The 20,508-nt window shown below is 39.6% G+C and overlaps 2 protein-coding genes across 8 annotated transcripts in view; one reads left to right on the top strand and one right to left on the bottom strand.

Annotated features, from left to right (window-relative positions):
* The window catches only part of DNAI4 (dynein axonemal intermediate chain 4), a 98,295-nt gene extending 87,348 nt beyond the window's left edge, over positions 1 to 10,947 (bottom strand). The window contains exon 1 of the mRNA XM_036257343.1: positions 10,743 to 10,947. Within this exon, the coding sequence (XP_036113236.1) occupies positions 10,743 to 10,789 (47 nt within the window). The 5' untranslated portion in view covers positions 10,790 to 10,947. The remainder of the gene's footprint in view (positions 1 to 10,742) is intronic.
* A 31-nt stretch (positions 10,948 to 10,978) lies between these two features.
* Positions 10,979 to 20,508, top strand: part of MIER1 (MIER1 transcriptional regulator) — a 59,186-nt gene continuing 49,656 nt past the window's right edge. Inside the window, exons 1-3 of one of the 7 annotated variants that reach the window (XM_036257340.1) lie at positions 11,037 to 11,174; positions 12,216 to 12,316; positions 15,061 to 15,134. In XM_036257340.1, the coding sequence (XP_036113233.1) occupies positions 15,075 to 15,134 (60 nt within the window). In that variant the 5' untranslated portion in view covers positions 11,037 to 11,174; positions 12,216 to 12,316; positions 15,061 to 15,074. Of the gene's footprint in view, positions 11,175 to 12,215; positions 12,317 to 13,683; positions 13,833 to 15,057; positions 15,135 to 16,414; positions 16,583 to 20,508 lie in introns of those variants that run through there. The other 6 variants (XM_036257338.1, XM_036257342.1, XM_036257339.1 and 3 more) reach the window with 6 other exon arrangements.

Raw genomic sequence — 20,508 nt, 5'->3', positions numbered from 1 at the left:
AGTCTTCTAAATGCCAACTTCTAACAGCCTTCAACTCTATTATGACCTTCAAGCCCTTGATTCTACCATTACCTACACCTCTAAGCAATCTCTTCTCTCTTGCTTAAGGTTAATTAATATAATCCACAGTTTATTATTATTATTATTTTTATCCTCATCCGAGGACATTTTTTCATTTTTTGTTCAGACAGAGCGGGAGGGGAGGGAGGGGGGGGAGAGAGAGAGAGAGAGAGAGAGAGAGAGAGAGAGAGAGAGAGAAACATCGACATGAAAGGGACACATCGAGTGGCTGCCACCTGCACAACCAACCAGGGCTGGGGACAAACTGCAACCGAGGTACATGCCCTTAGCAGGAACCGAACCCAGTCTCTCTGGACCGCAGGCCGATGCTCTAACCGCTGAGCAAACTGGCCAGGGCCACAGTTGATTATTATAATCACTTGTTTTCTTCTTTAAATGCACTGTATTTCTGGAAAAATTAAAACCTTTATGAATCCCAATGATCTTGTTACTTTGAGCTTGCATTTGTATGTGAATCATATTTCTAGTTTCTATAAACTCAATGCTTTAATATCTGTCCTGTATGCATTGGCCCAACATGCCTTATTCTGGATAACCTGATATGCCCAAGTTATCTTGCTTTGACTTCCTGACTCCCTTGTTGCCCCTCATCCCTAGGAGCATGGTTTTCTAATACAAATCAACCGTTCCAGAGTCCACACCCTCAACTACCTCCCGTATCAGGCCCTCATACTCTGATCCAATATACACCTTCCCTAATCACCCTATAGCCAGGTACCAGGTAACTAGGAATGAACCCTATGCCCAGAGCCCATTGAAATTATGCAAACTAGCCATTCCTAAATCCACTTACCCTGCCTCACATATTTCTTCTCACCAAAACCACAATAAAGACTCTTGCCCATAGTTCCCCCATCCTCCTCTGGCTGGTGGCTAACCCCAGTGTTTCTCCATGTGGTCCCGTGGCATTAAGGTGCCCCTCCTCTTGGGAACTCTGAGTAAAACACTATTTTTCAATGGTGATTGTCTCCTGATCTGTTGCCTTATTATACCTCACATTTTCTATTAATACACTATATTTATCTCAACCTGAGCAGCTAAATGAAGCTGAAGAAAAAATATCCAAACATTATGCTAGGTCTCAGTTTAAATTATAAATATTTTAATTTAAAGTGTGTCCTTAATGTGCCATCAATAATGTGGCATTTTCTTGGTTCATTTTTTTGCTACATCTTCTAAGGCCACTATTTCATACTTTTCTCTCCTTGAAGAGCAACATCTCCTCTCCCATCTTTACCTTCAGCTGATTAAATGAGAAAACTGAACCAATCAGGTAATTTCCTAATACTCCCATTGTCACATCTATGTACCTATCTATATCTGTGCCTACAGTCTCTATTTCTCTCCTTGCTACACTGGAAGAGTGATCTATAAATGTAGCTTAGGTCAATTCCTCTACAATAGTCTAGATTCTACTCTTCTTGCTTTCACAAAAACATTGTTGTAGTAATTCTCTCAAAAGCTATCATAGCCCTGGCCGGTTTTGCTCAGCGGTTAGAGCATCAGCCTGTGGTCCAGAGAGACCTGAGTTCGGTTCCCACTAGAGGGGCATGTACCTTGGTTGCAGTTTGTCCCCAGCCCTGGTTGGGTCATGTGGGAGGCAGCCACTCTATGTGTCCCTTTCACATAGATGTTTCTCTCTCTCTCTCTCTCTCTCTTCCTCTCTTTCCCTCCCACTCCATCTGAACAAAAAATATAAAAATGTCCTCAGGTGAGGATAAAAAACAAACAAAAAAGCTATCATAAGCTTTTCTCTCTACTGGATTATCCTTTTCAGTAGGTAAACATGTTATTTCTATATTAAACAAAAACTTCTCTTGACTGCTACCATTCCATCTTTCCTTTAATTATAGCAACTCCTTGAGGGAAAAAATTGTCTATACCTATTGTTTGTAATTTCCCTCTTTATATACTCTCTTGAACCTGACCAGGTTATTGCCCTTATTCCCCAAAAAGGATTCTTACCAAGATCCAGTCACTTCCACAATATTAATTCCAGGGGTCACTTCAATGTTCTCTTCTTACTTCAGCAGAATTTACCCATCTGTTCATTCTTTTTTCTTTGACTTTTAAAAAAAATTTGTGTTGCAGGACATTTTCTTTATTTGGTTTTCCTTCTACTTTTTTTACCCTTGGATTTCTCCTTTCTACCAAAATTTATAGTCTAGGTGAAGTCATTCAATGCCATGATTTAAATGTCATCTAAATGGTTACTGGACCACTAGACAAATACAGTGGAACCTTGGTTCTCAAACTTAATTCATTCTGGAAGGCTCTTCAAGAAGCGATTTGTTCAAAAACAGAATCATTTTTTTCCCCTTAGAAATATGTACATTGAATTAATTTGTTCTAGATTCCCTGTTTTAACCTTTCTTACATACAGTACATGTCTAATGAACTGTTTAATCTGTAAACAAACACTTATTTTCTTAAATTTATTGACCCCCCCCCCCCCCCCCCCCCCACTATCTTTAGACAAATCACTTGCAGCACTCCTTCCAAGGGTGTCTTCTGAAAGGTCAGTATGAGGCTTCTTCACTTGCTGTCACTGGCTAACTGCTTTTCCTTTATCCACATCAACAATTTTGCTACCTCTTCAATTGCCTGTGATCATTGTTTCTTTCACTCCATTAGCATTATCAGCACTCTTGATGGCCTCTTTATGTTTTAAAATTGTGCTAATCGTCCATTTTGCCAGGAACAAGAGCAAAAAACACAAAAATATTCACAGCACAATTTCCTGAAATGTTAGGGGTAAACTGACTCATAATGGCACACTCTCTCCTTTGTTTGTGGCCTGAGAGACACTTTTTGTCATGCTGATACATCAACATGAAATGGTTGTTGGGTCAAAAACTGAAGCTGTTCAATAACTGATTTTCCATGAACAACTTGGTTGAGAACTAAATTGTTGAAGATGGAGATGTTCGAGAACCGAGATTTAACTGTATATTCATCTGTCTTCTTAACATCTCTAACTAAAAATTAGCATGTCCAAAACTGAGCTCCTTACCATCTTATCCTCAACCCACCCAGCAAATGTACTCCTCTTGCAATATTCTTCTGTTAAAGGTAATGCTAGTCTTCCAGTTGCTCTGGAGAAAATGACTTCAAAATATATCCAGAATCCACCATTTGTCATCAACTTTTTGCCACCATCTTGGTCCAAACACTATCCCATCTTTCTTAAAATATTGCAGTAGCCTTCTAATTCATCTTCTTGCTTAACCTCAATTCCTGAAGTTTATTCTCCACAAAGCAACCTGAGTGATCCTTTGAAACACAAGTTAGATCATATCACTACTCTGCTTGAAACCCTCTATTCATTTCTATTGCATTTTGAGTGACCTAAAAAGTCCTACGTGCATCCAGTTAGGTCTCTGATTTCACATTCTATTACTTTTTCTCTTGTTTACTCTGCTCCAGTCACACTGGCATCTTGATATTTCCATATCAGAGTCTTCACATTTGCTGTGGTCTTTGCCTAAAATGCTCTCCCTATACATGTACATGCTTAGCATCCTCACTTTCAGGTCTTTACTTAAAACTACCTTCTTAGTGTGACCTTCTCTGGCTCCCCCTATCTAAAATGTCAAATACCACTCTCAAATATTTCATATCCCCATGCTTTAGTTTTCTACCTTAGTACTTCTTACTAACAGTATCTTTAATACACTAGTATCTTAGTACTTCTTACTAATTTATCTTATGAATTAGTTAACCTGCCTCTCCCCTCTGCCCTCAGAATCAAATTTCCATGATGGTAGGGATTTGGAGCTATTTTGTTCCTTGCTATATCCCTAATGCCTACAATAGTACCCAACACACAGTAGCTGCTTAATAAATATTGGTTAAACAAGTGAATATTCCCCAAAACATTCTCTCAGTCTTCATACTCAAATGTTCATCAGCCTACTGGATAGTCCCAGGTAATGTCTGTCAAACATCTCAAATTAAATAGATGCATAATGAAAACATTTCACATTTACTTATAAACCAGTTCTTCCTTTTATTCCCTATAGGAATCTAAACAGAAATAAATTAGTGAATGAAGTTACATTTATCAATTAGGTAGTTAACAGGATGAGAGAGCCCCAAAATTAGATTAGAAAGACCTGTATTTATCATATCCACCATTTATAGCCCCAGCAATTAGCACTCTGCCTGCTAGATTGAGACACAAAGTACAAACAACCTTTTAAAAGAAGTTGATGATTTCAGGAAGAGATAACCACTTTGAAAAGCACTTTGCCTAAAGAAGAGAGTCATGAAACAAGAGGTCACACAGCTCTACACTCTAGAATTTACTAAAGCAGGGACTTAGTTTTTTTGTTGTTGTTGTTCACTCCTATGTCTTCAGTATCTACGGTAGTAACTGAAAAATATAAGACATTCAAATGGTATCTGTAAAATGAACACCTGATGATCATTTCTATGAAAAAAAGAGGCAAATGACATTAAAAGCATCCTAGACATATATAAATCTCACCATGAAATAAATAACATTAAGAAGAAAAGCAGGAGTGGCTTAAGAAAAAGTTCTGTATTAGCCTCTTCTCATTTAATGGGATAAAGGTAATCCCAATCTAAACCTAATCATTTTCTTTCATTCATTCCAGTTATTTATAAAACACTGTACATAGGCTCTGTGCTACATTGCTGACATAGCTAGAGTATGAATCAGATGTGGGCCCTAAGGAGTGTACAATCTAATAAAAGAGATAAAACATGTATATGATCATAATGCAAGTACAAAATTATATTTGCCTAAAAAGAGGTACACAAAAGATGAGAGTTACAATAAAGATTACTGTGGGTAAGAGAAGGGAGCGGAGAAATCATGAAGTCACCTTAAGTCACATCTAAGTTAGGCCTTGAATAAAGGTTGAATTCAAAAGTGTATGGGTTGTGTAAGTGTGTTTGTGTTTGGTACAGCCATAGAGGTAAGAGAGGTCAGGGATATCAGAGCAGGACAGGAAATGCACCCTGAGCAAAGATCATTGTGAACAATAAAGGTAAAAAAGTATGTGGTATATAAATATATAGGGAATCCTAAATTATTCAATTAGATACATGATAGAAAACAAAGTTAAGCTTTGAAAAAATGAAATAGCCAGGCTAAGTTTGAAATTTATTACACAAGCAAGAGAGTGCCTTTTTGGTTTCTGAGCAGAAAAGTGATCAAAACTATGCTTCAGAAAAATTTAGCTGTATACAGAAAACACTAGAAGCAAGAAGGCCATTAGCTAAGATGTTAAGAGAATAGTCTAGGAGAGAAATAATCAAGGCCTAACCTGGGGTAGCAAATGTAGAAATAAAACAAATGCAAGATGTAGTATTCATTAAGCATGTCTGTTTATTTTCTGCATTTTGATTCTTTGACATGTAAGGACTTGCTGACCCTGAAAGGACTGCCCCTCCCAAGCCTAATCAACTCCTATTGATAGTAAGGCTCACCCACAGCACATTTTTCATACACACACCAACTATCCAGAGTCCATAACCTCAACCACCTCCTTTATCAGGCACTCACAGAGGTATCTCTCTCTGGGCCACTGCCCACCTGCCCTAATCACCCCACGTAGAAGAACCAGACAACTAAGGACAGCCCCTATGTCCAGAGCCTTTTGAAATTATTCAGACAATACAATCCTACCTGTTTATTCTGCTTTGCCTGCTTGTCCCCATAGAAACCACAGTAAAGTTTCTTGCCCATGTTTTCCCCTTGCTTATTCAACCTGTTGACTGGCCCTGGAGCTTCCCCATGTGGTTCCCTATGTGGAGTGGCATGCCATGCCTCCTGTTTCTAGGGATCTTTGAGTATTAAAAAAATAAAATTCTTACTTCATGATATCATTTCCTTGTCCTATGTGTCTTATCATGCCTGATTAAAACATCCCAGGAATCCTTAAAACAGCACATATATAGTTGACAGGACTTAGTAACTGATAATAACAATGCCACTTAAAATTTAAATTTCAAATAACTTCCATCTATATTTTCTAATTAAATTCTTATACGAATATGTGAGATATTCAATAGCTATGTTTTACAAGTGAGAAAACTTAAACTCAAAAAGGTCTATTTAAATGCCCACTCTTAACCCATAGCCTATGTGTTCTTGAGCAAGTTTCTTAATCTATTTCTTTTCTTATATGTAAATTAAAGTTGATAATAGTATCTACCGTCTAGAGTTAGGGTGATGATTAAACTAGCCTTTCCTTCTAAAGAATAATAAGTTAGGTTGTATATATGCTCAATTTAGATACCAGTGCTATCCTGGTGGAACTGTCTGGTAGCAATTGAAAATGCTGGAGTAAAGTGAATTTCAAGGAACAAAAATAAGAGATAAAGATTCTGATTTGTGAATCTTTGCTTGGATATGATAATAAATGAATTGAGTCCCAAAATAAAAACCAAAGACACAAAGTGAAACTAGCAGGGCCACGGAGAGAACATGAAGACAGAAAGAAAAAGGCATTCAGAACAGGAATAATTAAGCCAGTAGAGTTAGGGTTAAGGAGGGAAAGATCAATATTGCCAAATGCTGCAGAGAAGTAGACAAGAAAGCCCATCAATCTGGTGCCTTTTGAAACATTTAGGTTGTTCATTATTTGATCTTTGAGTACTTTCTGTATAGCAATGGAGACAACAAACTGCAAGAGTTAAAAAGTGAACACAGATACTTCTGGTGTTTGGTCCAACATGTAAAGACCATGAAAGTCATTAGTCTTATTCTCACAACAACAAAAAAAAAGAGTGAGCAAATGAAAACCAACAGGTCTTCTTAGATCCAACAGAGAACTGACGTGACAGATAAACCTGAAAGTTTGAGAGGTAGGAAAAAACAGAGAATCACAAGTTACTGGGTGTATAAACTGTCACTGAAGCCAGCAAGTAGTAGCAAAACTTAAAGAGTAATTGATTAATTGCTAGAGACTGAATATAGACTTATTTAAAAGATAAAAACCACTGGAGGCTCAGCCTTAGAGAACCGTCCACATATTTGTGACTTGTACCTCCCTGAGCTCCTTTAGGCCCTCATTATGAAGATGCAATATGAGAAAAACTCTCTGATAGTGCCAGCAGGGGGACAGGAAGTAACCATTTATACCCAGAATGTTCAGTTCTACCTAAGGCCTGCCCTCAAGGGAAATTAGTTTATCGGAGCCTAACCAATGTGGGGGAAAACACACCCAACTCCAAGTCCCTCTATTCTTCTTGTTTTACCTAAGGAGGAAAAAAAAAATCTGAAAATCACTTATAAAGGTCACAGGCTAGGGACAAAGGCCCATTAAAAGGCCCATTATGATTAAGACTAATCATAAGATTATGGAATACTTCCTCTCTCCTCACATCTTACCACCACATGAATAGGGCTCCTGTATAATAACAAGGGTTGCAATGGGAAGAACTGCAAGGCTCAGGCTCTATTTAAGAATGAGTCTCTAGGGAAACCTAAAATACAGAGGAGATAGAAACCAGAACAATAGAAGAAACTGAAGCCTCAGAATCCCACTGTTACAGCAAACAGTAAACATAGCACAATTCCTAGCCAGATAAACATAAAACCTTATACTAAAGGCTTATTTCTCTGTTTATATTACCTGATACAATATGTTCAGTTTTCAACAATAAATTACAAGGTATACCAAAGGGCAAAAGACAGTCCAAAGAAACAAAGCAAGCATTAGACCCAGACGAAGTTATGGCAGAGATTTGGGAATTATAAGACTAGAACTTAAAGGAATTATGATTAATAGGCTAAGGACTCTAATGATGAAAATTCTAAAAATCAATCAGTAGAATAGAAAAACTGAGCAGAGAAATGGGATAAAAGCATTGAACAGTTAATTAGTGGTCGTTTTTACTATAATAAGAAATTGTTCAATATTGTTAAAACAATGGCAAAGACCCCAAATAAGAAAAATTGGAGTGAAAAAGTAGAAAATTGATAAATACATGTTCCATGAAATCATTTCCAAGATCAGGATTAAGTCCTAAAAGGAGGAAGATGAGAAATACCATACATATTAGGCCAAATCATTGTAAAATTTAGTGTCTGTGCAAGTTTGTTTTACTTAGACAACATGGCTAACTCAAAAAGGTAAGGTTATACTAATTCCTTTCTCCCACCCAATTCTTTCCTTAATAGGTAATTATGAATTTTTCATTATTTAAGAAATTCCCAAGGGAATTTTTCTAACACTCTGTCAGCTACTATGAGAGTTATATGACTTTCTTAAAAATTTACACAAATTCAACTTAATTTACCTTGCAATTTCCATCCCACATGTGAAAACCAAAACCAGACAAGATGTGAGTAACCAGTCACTTAAGTACAAACTCATTCATTCACTGGTTCAGTCAGCAAATATTTATTGAAACCCTTCTTCACTCTAGGCAATAGCAGTGAACAACAACAACAAAAAAATCTCTGCCCCCATGGAGTACCATAGCTTGAGTGAAGACAGATTAACAACCAAGTATACAAAGTAGGGGTAAGTTTTACGAAGAAAAATAAAGCAATGTTGAGAAGGAGGAAGTATTATTAAATGTGTATAGGGTGGATAAAGAATTCTTTGATAAGGTGACATCTAAAGGAAATGAGTGAGCCCCACTGGTGTGGCTCAGTAGTTGAGCATCGACCCATGCACCAAGAGGTAGCCGGTTCGATTCCCAGTCAGGGCACATGCCCAGGTTGTGGGCCAGATCTCCAGTGGGGGGAGGGGAGCATGCAGGAAGCAGCCAATCGATGTTCTCTCTCATGGATGTTTCTATCTCTCTCCCTCTCCCTTCCTTTCTCTCTAAAATCAATGGAAAAAAAAAATTAAAGGAAATGAGTGAGTCATGAAGTTATCTAGAGGTTATATAGTCTAAAAGACAGCAAAGGCACACATCTTGAAGTGGGAAAATAATGTACCTGATATTATTGTGGGACAACAGTGAGTGTACTGTATCTAGTCAAGAGGAAGAGTCCATGGTGAGATACTATAAGGCAGTGTAAGTAGTAAGCTTTCACTCCCAGTGAAATGGGAGGCAGAAAGTTTTGAAAAGAGCCACAGTGCTCTCGCAGGTTTGACTCAGTGGTTAGAGCGTCAGCCTGTGGACCAGAGTCCAGCATTCAGTTCCCGCTAAGGGCATGTACCTCAGTTGCAGTTTGCCCCCAGCCCTGGCTGGGGTCATGTGGGTGGCGGCCATTCGATGTGTTTCTCACACATCCATGTTTCTCTCTCTCTCTTACTCCCTCTCTCCCTCCTGTTCTATCTGAAGATAAATGCACAAATGTCCTTGGGTGAGGATTAAAAAAAAAAAAGCCGCAGTGATTACTATGTTGAGGGTGTTGGCAGGACCATTCATGTGGTTACTGCAGTGTTACAGTGACTTACTTCGAAGTGGTAGCCTGGATTTATTTTGCAGGTAGAAATGGTAAAATCTGCTAATGGAGTGGGATGTTAGAGAAGTCAAGGGTAACTCCAAGGTTTTTAACTAACTGGAAGAGTAGAAATTGCCATTTTACTACAGAGTTGGTTAGCGAATTAAGTTCAGTTTTGGATATGAATTTTGAGATGTCTAGTAACTTCTAAATGCAAACGTTTGGGTTTTTTAAAAGTCTGTTTTCTTGGGAGAGGTGTGTTGGCTAGAGATATAAACTTGTGAATCATCAGTGTATAGGTGATTTTTAAAGGCATAATAGTGAAGAGATTTAAAGGCTAACCCCAGCAATACTCTAATGTTTAGACACGGGAAAAATGAAGAAGTACCACCAAGTTACTTTGAAAAGTAGCCAAAAACCAAGGGGAGAACTAGGGAAGAGTAGTGGTGTCCCAGAAACCAAAGGAAGTGATTGAAAACTCAAGAAATGATCAACTACATCAAAGCTGCTGATGGGTGAGTTGAGAATGAAACAGACATGGCCATTGAATATGGCTGGGTAGCTACTGTTGTTGACCTTTAGGAAAGCTATTTGCTGGAGTGGCAGAATGGGCAAAAATTTGAGTATCATATTCAAGAGGGAATGGAGGGTTCTCTCCCAAGAACTTTCAACAAGTTCTGCTAAAGGAAAAGTAGCTGAGCTGGAGGAGATTGGAGAGATGTTCAAAATTTGACAAGAAAAGGGGTCTGGAAGTATGGGAGAGTAAATTAGGGAACTTGAGCAGCATTGCTGGGCAGCACTAAAGGAACACCTGAACTTCTAAGCGAGCCAAGTCCTCAGAGCTGTGTGCTTTTCTCCAGCCTCTCATTCACCTGCTACAGGAACAGTACAATGTTTTAAGCAGGAAAGAGTTTTAAGGCAGAATGGCATGAGGAGGCGGCAGAAATAAAACGCGACTACAGAGCAAAGTAATGTCCAGTTTGGTGGCTCACAGGAGTTGAGAGGTTTGAACTTGTAGGCGCAGCGCGTAGGCGACTAGCTTGCAGCTGCTGAGCGGAAACACGGAGTGCTATGAGGGTATTCTCAAACTCTGGCTTTTCTCATAGAGCAAGCACAGCAGTAGGGGGTTTGAAAAAGACTGTACTAGGCCAAGGAAGGTGAGATATTGCCGCCTGGAAGCCTCGAGGGCTGCTGATTGAACCCAGATGCAAGAGATGGGCTCTAAAAGGATTCCTTCCCTCCGTGACCCAGAGAGACAGACTAAGGTTTTACCGCCGGAACTTACAATCCGAGGTTCATCTGCTTGCGGCTGTCTGTCGGAGACATGGGCATGGTGGCGACTAGCTGGGAAGGGGTCGACCACCCCCTTCCCTGCCGGCTCCTGGAGTCCCTGTACCCCAACCCCAGGCGTTAGGCTGGTGCTGAAGCACCGGAATGTTTGTCGGGCGTCATGGAGACCATGGAGCCCAGACTCAACAAGCGGCCGCGCGGTTGGCTGGCGGCTGGAGGCCAAGGAGGAGGGCGGAGGCGGAGGGGAGGGCAGAGGGTTGGTGGAGCAAGAGGAAGCTCGGGGAGACGACTAGAAGAAGGAGGCGGGCGGCCCCGGCCCCAGGCCCCTCCCAGGTTCTGAGTCTCCCCGGTTGCAGGCGGATGGATGGGGCTTCTACAGGCGGTGGCGGCAGCAGCGAAGGTGGCGGCGGTAGCAGCGGCAGCGGCTGTAAGTGCAGCCTCCATAAATCACCTCTCCTCTCCTAGTCCTTTTTGAGATGAGGGACTCCTGAGGTGTCCTCTGTCCCCTTTCTCTCCTTCCCCTCCCCCACCTCAGAGCACCGCCCGGAAGACCCTTAACTTCCGGGGAGGGGCTGCGGCTCTGTTCCCCTCCCAGAGTGGCGCCGGCCACCCAAGACGCATGCGCAGCTCCCCTCCGCCACCCACCCCTCCCAGCCTGATCTTTTGCTTTTGGCGGTGGCCCCGGCGCTGAGAAGCCTCTGCGGCGTGAGTTTGCCTAGCCTTGTTCGCCTCCGCCCCTTTCTCCTGTCGGCCTCCGATCCTGGTCGGGGTGGGGCTAAACTGACCTCCCCTCTGTGGCTCCGCCTCTTTTCCCCAGTATCTCGGGGTTCAGTCCCAGTCTGGGGAGGCTCCTGCTCCCATAGCAGCCCTTGCGGTGAGCAGGATCCTGGGCAAACCGGCTGTTTTTGGAGGGGGTGAGGGAGGGAAGAGAGACTCTAATAGGACATTATTGTGAGGGACCGACTTCCTCCCAGCCGGTGGAAGGATTCCTGGGGACAGATGCCTCCCCCTCCTTTGAATGGCCTTGTTCTTCCAGCCTTAGTGGAAAGATCTCTGGCCTGTAACTCATCCCTGGTCCTCGCTTGCTGTGTGACCTTGAGCGAGTCACTACCCCTTTCTGGGCCCCAGTTATCCCTAAAGCTTTCTCCAACGCTAAAATTCTTAATTTTGCAGAAAAACTTATGCAGTTACAAGACTGGTCAGTCTCCTGAGGCCGCTTAGCCGAGATGACCTGGAGTTGACAGAACCTTCTTTCTTCATTCATGGGTGGAATGAGGTGACCTCTTTATTGGGTCGCTTTTATTCCTTTACCATTGGTTACAAATTGGACGACTCAAGATTCGTTAATGTTTTCAAAAATTGTCCTAATTCCTGGACATCTTTTAAAAATTAGAGAAAGGGTGAATGGTGAGTTTGTGGTATTATCTCTGGTCTTGTTACTACTGAGGCTCTCTTTCCTTTGATCCAGATGGTGTGGTGGCTCGATTCTCCCAGTGCCTGGCTGAGTTTCGGACGTGGTTAAGAACCAACTGGTTGAGGTTCAATGCAGACAAGACGGATGTGATGCTGGTAGGCAGGGGTGCACTTGGAGATGAAGGGAGGGAAAATCCAAATTCCCTCAAGTCCTATCAGTATACTGCTCTTATATGTTCCAGTGTTTGAGAACTGCTGATGGGTCAATAATTTCCAGAGTTTGGGTGAGATAAAAATAACATGTCAACAATATGAGAAATATAAAAGTATCAGTTGGTGATAATCTGATAAAATAGGGTCCCTGGATAAAACTCTTTTTGTAAAACATATGAAAAGAAAAACCTAAACTATTCTTTGAAGAACCAAAAGGCTATATGAGTGTTTTGGGCTAGCGTTAACAATAAAAAACTAACATAAAGACGCTGATGCTGATTGTCGGAATAGATGAGGGACTTCCAAATGTAATGCATTACTGCTTTGTAACCTGCACCCTGCCTACTAAAGTAAAGGTAAAAACTCTCAGCCTTTATCTAAAATGTCATTTTAAAAAATAGGTGAACTTTTTTGATATTTAGGTATTTTCAACCAAATTAGTAGTTATCCATAAATTTTTTACCTGCACATCATGTGTAGGCTGTCACTTTTAAACAAAAATTTTAGGAAATTGTTACAAAATCTCAAAAGGGACTCAGGGACTCTGAAAATTGTTAGGTATAGATTTTGTTTTTAGGGTTTTGAATGTGCTCTATTAATGTTCCATTCAGATAGCCCCAGAGTCTAAATTGCTACAAGCATTTTTTTTTTTTTTTGGTGCATTTTGAGAGGAATCTTTTTAAGTTACATAACAGTATGTTTATACAGTATGGGTATATATTACTTATATTTGAATCAGGTGTTGGTACTGAATAAAAGGTTATATTTCTTAGGATAGTAAATTGCCAAAGAAGTTTACTTATTGGTTAGCTTAAGGTATTGGTTGAAGTAAAATTGTGACCTTAAAATGCTTTTGTTAACAGCAAAATAATAACTCTGAAGGGTTCTTGTGTATGTGTATTATAGCTTCTATAAAATTGTTTAATAACTTTTTAATGGAGCATTCAGTAAATTGCTTAAAAATAATTTCCCAATATAATAGCAGTTTCGAATAGCATAATGTACTAAAATTTAATGTTAGTTTTCTTGAAAATAGGAAGCCTTTAGATGGGGAGTGGAAGCTAAAGAGGCATTTATTCAGGCTTTGTATAGTGATTTTTTTGTTTGTTTTGGGACATTAGCCACAAACCTCACATAAAATTGGAATTAACCACACTTTTTAGTTTAACTTTAAACATAATACTACAATTAGCAGAACAACCATTTTGAAAGTCACATTATTAAATACTGTAAACCATAATAATTTTACACAGCTCATAGGTATTGGTGAATTTTCTCATGCCTTTAACTCTGTCATGTCCTGTTTTCAGCTCTTCTAGTATCAGTAGGCTTTCAACATTTATTTTTTGTCAACCCAAGTTTAAATATTGACTGTTTGCATTTGAATACAAAGAAGACATCTGTAGTACTCATCCAAAGTGCTGAAGAACTCAGGGTAATGGATGGAAGCAACAAGGAGGTAGATACTGGATTAATAAAAAGAATATTCCAAAAATTAGACCTTTTTTTTTAAAAGAGCAGCTTCTTCATGACACAGTGAGTCATTGGAGGTGTTTAAACATAGGCAGAAAAGTGAGTGGGGAGACATAGTGAGGGATTCCTGCCTACATAGGGGAGAATAGACCAAAGACCTTTAAGGTTTCATCCAACACTAAGGTTCTATGGCTAATGAATACTTAATTTTTACCGAAGAGGTAAGCGAGAGATTTGAAAAAGACTTCATTTTCCTTAAGGTGGCTCCTAAAATTTGTGAAGATATATTAGAATAAAATGGGATTAGAACTGTATTGAATTCAGTAGTCACATGTTACCAATGACTTACAATATTGGAGCTGTTTCTCTTTAATTTTAGAATCTCTGAACCAAAAAAGAAAAAAATAATCACTGAACCCACCTTTGTAAAGATGGGAAGGAGGAAAATGTAGAGGGAGTTTTTTTCCTCTATGTCATTATGCCACTTAAACTTAGTAAAATTAATACATAAGATTAATAAGGTTTAAGGTCACTTATCAGTAAGATAGATACCCATTCAAGTATTTCTCAGACCTCGATTTTCCTGACAATTTCAGCATTCATTCAGTAGCTTAAGAGGCTGTGATCCCTAGCTTTGTATCACAGTTGGGATTTTTGTTGATGGTTTAACTGAAGAATCAAAGATTAAATGGACCTAAGCAAGCGAATTACTACTGTACCTTGCTTTTGACAACACTTAAAATTTTTTCTTTTGGTAACCAGCTACATAAATTTCACATATTAGCTTTCGTATTTAAATGGAAAATCCTCCTTTATCGCCATGATATTATAAAAAAGCCTGAGTTTCTACCTCGAGGCCCCTTATTATTTTTATCTTTACCCACCTCAAGTCTATGCACATCCACTGTTCTTTGCCTTTAGCTTTTTCCTTCAAACATCTCAAAGTGAAAATTATGTGACTATGAACAGACTTTAAAAAGCCATTTTTATTTCTAGTCCTAAGGATTAAGGTAATTCAACAGGGTAACTTAGAAACTACGTATCTATGCTAAAATATTTATTCCCTCAAGGAATCCTGAAAACCACTATTATATAAGTATTCTAAAAAATAAAATGAAAATACTGTACAGTACAGTTAATGGTAAAAATTGTTTGTAGATTTGGGAACCTTAAAGTTTTCCTTTCTCTTCTTTCCCTTGCTTTTCTTTCAGTAGAAAATGTGCATCAGATGTTTATGTTTAATTGGTTTACAGACTGTCTGTGGACTCTTTTCCTGTCAAATTACCAGGTAATGTCCTTTCACTTAGCAGCTACTTCATATGCCTGTAAATGCACAAATTATTATTGGACATAAGAATTTCAAGTTAATGTTGAATCTTTAGAAATAGGAAACTGCTTAACAGAGTCTAGAATTTTAAGGGAATACAAATACCTTACAAAAACAGCTTCCCCCATATTGCATTGTAAGTTAAGTATTAAAGAAAAATTTTATATGTGCGCATTTTTGCAATATATTGTACTGGCATTACATTATTTGGAGGGAATGAATAATTTTCATATTTAACCGGTTGATTTTGGTAGTCCTTTGAAAATTGCATCAAGAGGAACCCTTGTACATGTGTGTGTGGGTGGTGTCTTTTTGAAATAAGACTTTAAAACTCCTGGTTTAGTGAAATATGTTAATGCACGTTTTAACATCATCTTTGCATTAGCCAGTATCTGCCTTAGTAATGGAAGTGAAATGTTTGTTATTTTGCAGTCATTGGCTCTGGCAATCATCAGAGTTGGCATTAAGGCCTATGGACAGTTCTAGGCCAATACATAATAATAAACTTTAAAATTGCAGGCATTTCAGGCATTGCAAATGAGAAAGTTTTCCCTTCATGCAGTCAGGTCGGAGACTATGTCCATTAAAGAGCAGCTTTGCAATACTTCACATTTAAATTTTTTCTCTAGTGCAAAATGCAACCGTTGCACACTTAGGTTGCTACTGGCATCTCAGCAGGTGTGTGAGGAAAAACAAATTAGATAGGAGGATGGCAGGCTACCTAACAATCCCTTTTCTTAATCTCTGCCCATACCACTAAAATGTTGAGATACCGAATTTTACATTTCCCCGTCGCAAACCAGCCGAGAGGGGAATATATTTGTCAAGGGATAACAGGTTTGAAAGCGCACGACTTGCCGCTGTTGCATCACAGCAACATCCGTTTTTCGGCAAATGCACTTCAAAAAAGGCCTACATGTAAAATATAACGTATTTTTCTCCCTGCGGTGTGAATGCCAGACTCGGTTCCTTTGGCACCCTTCCTTGACTTCTGTAGTTCCTGGAGACTTCTCTCTTGGCTGGAGTGGCTGATCCGCTAGGTCAGGGAGTCGCCCCTCGCTGAGATGCCCACCTCCCTCCACACCCACCTTGACTCCGCCCCCTCGTGCTGCACGGGGAGGGGGAGGGCCGTCGTGGCCCGCGCCAGTCCCTGCTTCCGCGCGCGCTGTCCTTTTCCCTCCAGTCCGGCTCTGTCGGGTCACCGCGAGGGGGCGGAGTGGGGTGTGGTGGGCGAGCTCGGGGCGGCTTCTGCGCGTTCCCGCCGAGGCAGAGGCGGCGGCGGGAGCTGAGAGGCGGTGGCGGCAGCAGGACTGGAGTCCCGTTGCCGAGTCTCACATCCGGGTTCTGGCCGTGACCCAGCTGCGGCCGCTGCGGAGATGTGACCCGTCAGTACGGCAAATATGGCGGAGGTAAGGGAGCGAGCTCCCCCTCCCCGTCCCGGAGCCGGGAGCTCCCGGGCCCTGGCTGGGGAGGAGTGGAGTGGGCCTGGCTAGGAAAGGCCCAGCCCTGCTGGCGCCACTGCCCACCTGTTGTCCGGAACAGGCCGCGCTCAGGGCACAAGCTTTTCCTGGAACTTAGTTGGGATGGGTGCGGGGGTTGGAGGGACGGGAGGCGTAGTTGGACTTCGGGGACAGTTTGAAGGGTCGAGTGCTGCGTAGTACTGCCTGTGGCGGGGCACCGGGGTGGGGGTGCCCGCCGAGCAGGGCGCCTGTGGCGCAACTTCGCCGGCGGTCCTGGGGGCCGAGAGGAGCCGCTGCTTCCTCTTGCGAAGTTTCTTCCCTCCTTCACCGAGATGCTGTTGCGCTGTTCGGCGTCACCCCACCGTTTGCTGCTGACATCCAGTCGGTGTTGGTGGGGAAAACGTAAGGCAGAACAGCCTTTGATGAACTCTAGTTTTCCGGATGGTGATACGCTTGGAGAATTGAGTCTGGCCTTTCGCAATCCAGCGCTCTAGGATGCGAGAGTATCCCCATTTCTCCAAATTGTTCCATCCCCTGCCCCCAAGGTAGAAAGAACCTCTTTCTCTCTACATTTCAGCAGAGTTGCTTTCTACCTTCCCGTTTCACTTTCCTGGCATTCCCCCCACCCCATTCCAAATCTAGTCTATCCTTGTCTTCTAGTTCTTATTTTCTTTTTTGGGGAAGATTTTTTTTTTTGGGCCCTGTTTTAATTAAACGAGTTCCCATAGCCCCTTTTTCTTCCGTAGTATTTATTTTAAATATTTGGCTTCAAACTGGTGGACAAACAACACTGTTTTGATTAATTTGAACTTAATATATGAACTGAAGATTTAAACTTTGCTTCTGATTTAAACTTTAAACATTCAGTTTTTTAAAAACGTTTTTTCTTACCCTCGGAAGAATTTTGTTATTCTTTACTTTTTAGTTCAAGAGGTGATATATTTTTGTTTTCTTTGAGTAGAGCCGCTCTTAATGATTGATAAGGCATTTCTCTTGTGTGAATTACCATTTTCATGATCTCAGAGCCACCCAAAAACAGATTCAGGAAGTAGGTAATTCATTTTACCATCAGCCCCCAATTTTTGTCTGTCTTATTTGCTTAAATGGAGTCAATGGTGAGTACGTTCATCAAAACTAGAATATTTCCTTTTTAAACCTTGGGATACAGAAACATGATTAAATTCTGGGAAATACTTATTTGGAGGCCTTTTCTTGTACCTGTTGAGTGGAGGGCCCTAAAGGTTAACTGTTTTCTGGAGTGGCTCTTAGGGTGCTCCTTCTGCTTGCCTTATGGAAACTGGCTTTATATTTATGTCTTGGAGTATTTGCTGTGAAGGGAGGATGAGATTTTGCTGTAGCAGGACTATTTGCTGTCAATAATCTTTTGAAGACATTTAATATTTCTGATTTAAAACTAAATTCAGTCTTAGATTTTTTTTCATTTCTTTGCTCTTTGTGGTTAAAGAATTGTATTGTAATTTCACATGAGTTGGACAAAACACAGTACTTTGTATTTTACTTAAATGTGACTGGATTTATTCCACTCAGCTGAAATAATTTTAGTCCTGGTGAGTCTTGTTTCTTTCCTTCATGTGTAAGAAGGGGAGGGGTTGTATATAGCAGTCTCCCTGTATCTTGTCAAATAGTCTTTAGTGGATCACCATTTCAGTGAATATCTGTTGGATGAGCAGCAGAGTGCTTGCTGTCTGTCATACGTGTTGGTTTTTTTTCCCCTAGTGGTATTGCTCACAATGGTTTTAGCATTAAGATCTGTTGTCATATATATTTTTTTTAAGTCCTCACTCGAGAATATTTTTCCATGTATCTTCAGATTGAATGTGATGGGAGAAGAGAAAGAGATCAATTGGTTGTCTCCTGCATGGGAGGGAATGGGAATTGAACTTGCAACTCTTTGGTCCGAGGGCCGATGCTCTAACCGCTGAGCCAAACTGGCCAGGACATGTCATATTTTAAAACAAGATATTATTGAAGGAAAGTCGTTTAGTATATGAAAATACGGTGACATTTAAGTTTTAAAAAACCTCACCCAGAAATTGTAACTGCCCATCAGCACACTGAAAACTTATGTAAGTGGAAGTATATTGACATTTTATTTCTTGTTTTAGAAATTAAAGATGGTTGCATTAATATAAGAGAGGAAAAGCAATGTTTTGAGTCACTAATCATTTCCTACTGTTTTCAAATGTATATTTTAGTTTTCTTTAAAATTGCCTTACTTGGAGAATGGAACTCTCATTCTGTAGAAACCATCTGCATGGTTCAATTTCAAGAAGAAAAACCATGAATTTTGTTTTCAGTGCATTTACTTAGTGACCTGGTATCTTTAAACAATTCATCTTTTATATTCTTCAGTTACTTGTATGGTTTTCTTTATAGTGAGTTTGAAAGAAGAGTGGACTCACCTTCATCTGTGTCCTACATAAAAATCTAAAACAGGTGAAGAGGTGAAAAGTAAAATTAATTTATAATTTTCTGATTTCAACATTTTAATAATTAGGATGATTTTAGAGACTAGTCATTTAAAATATTAAATGAAGGAGAAATGCTTGGTTTATAAGGTGCTTTTATGTAAACTTTCTGGAGATTCATTCTTTATGATGAATGTCAAATAATTCAGATGTTGACTACTATACTTTTGGTTGAGTAGACCTGAGGATTGAAGCTAACTGGTGAAATAACAGACAAACAGTAAGTGCAAAGCAACAATATGCATTTATTTGATAAATCTAAGGGGAAAACGGGTTATTGAAGCATTTCTCTAGAGAAAAATGTAGGTATTATAGTTCTGGTTTGTTTTTTCCTTCATAGGAGAATGACCCTAGCCTTGGCCTTGTTTTTTATTGTTGTTTGTTTGTTTTATTTTGTTTTTGTCCACTCCACCCCGAAAAAAAGTATTTAATTCTTGAATACAAATTACTTTAGATGTAAATAGAATAGTTACCAATTTTTCATACTTGGTTCTATCATCTCAATCCATCATAGGGAGTATGTATTTAATGATGGTTTTTCAAATTGTGATAACATTAAAAACATTTACTGTGCTTAGAAAAAATGGCATATGTTCCCTTTTGAAAATACTTTGGGGTAATGTTTCTCATTTTTTTTATTATTCCTTCAAATTATTAATCAACCTAACAGAAGGCTCTTCTTGTTTCACTTAAAGGAAGGAAATTACAGGGCAGTCACAGTTTTACAAAGGCAGTGAGAAAGAAAGAATAAGAGGAAGAAATAGTTGATCCTTTGGGTTTTGTAAGGAACGTGGTGTAGGGACCTTTGGGAAGAACAATTTGTCTTTTATTTCAGAGTTTGTAAACATAAGGGACTTTTTCTCAAAGAAAAATAATCCACAGCATAGCTCAGGACCTATCTTTTCACCTAGGCCATATTGCTGTTATATAAAGAGGAGAAAATTTAATGGACTTGCTTTTCTGTATTTTAAGTATTCTGATATTTCCAGAAATTATAATCTGTTTATTCACTATCATATCTATCCATTCATTTCTTTTAAAAATATATTTCTTTAGCATTTTTTTTAGTGTATTTGGATTTTATTTTTAAGGAAATGAGATCATCTTGCTTTTCTTGATAGTATTAATTTTTACTCTAAACAAAACTCATTTCACTACAATGAATTTAGGTCTTAAGTAATTGTAAGTATTTTTACTTAAGAGCTAGTAAGGATTCATCGAAAGTAATCAAGAACGCCAATGCATGTGATTCCTTAAAAGCCTAATTCAGAAGTAATAGTTACAGTGATTGATAAGGTAGGAAAGGTTGTTGGAGAATACACAGAAGTGAATTAGTTTTAGAGAATTCTTGTGAAATTAATCAGTTTCCCGTATAATTTGGAAATA

Source organism: Molossus molossus, unplaced genomic scaffold, assembly GCF_014108415.1.
Source record: "Molossus molossus isolate mMolMol1 unplaced genomic scaffold, mMolMol1.p scaffold_m16_p_12, whole genome shotgun sequence".
Classification (NCBI taxonomy): Eukaryota; Metazoa; Chordata; class Mammalia; order Chiroptera; family Molossidae; genus Molossus; species Molossus molossus.
Note: the sequence above shows the minus strand (reverse complement) of the source record. Positions and strands in the feature narration are given on the sequence as shown.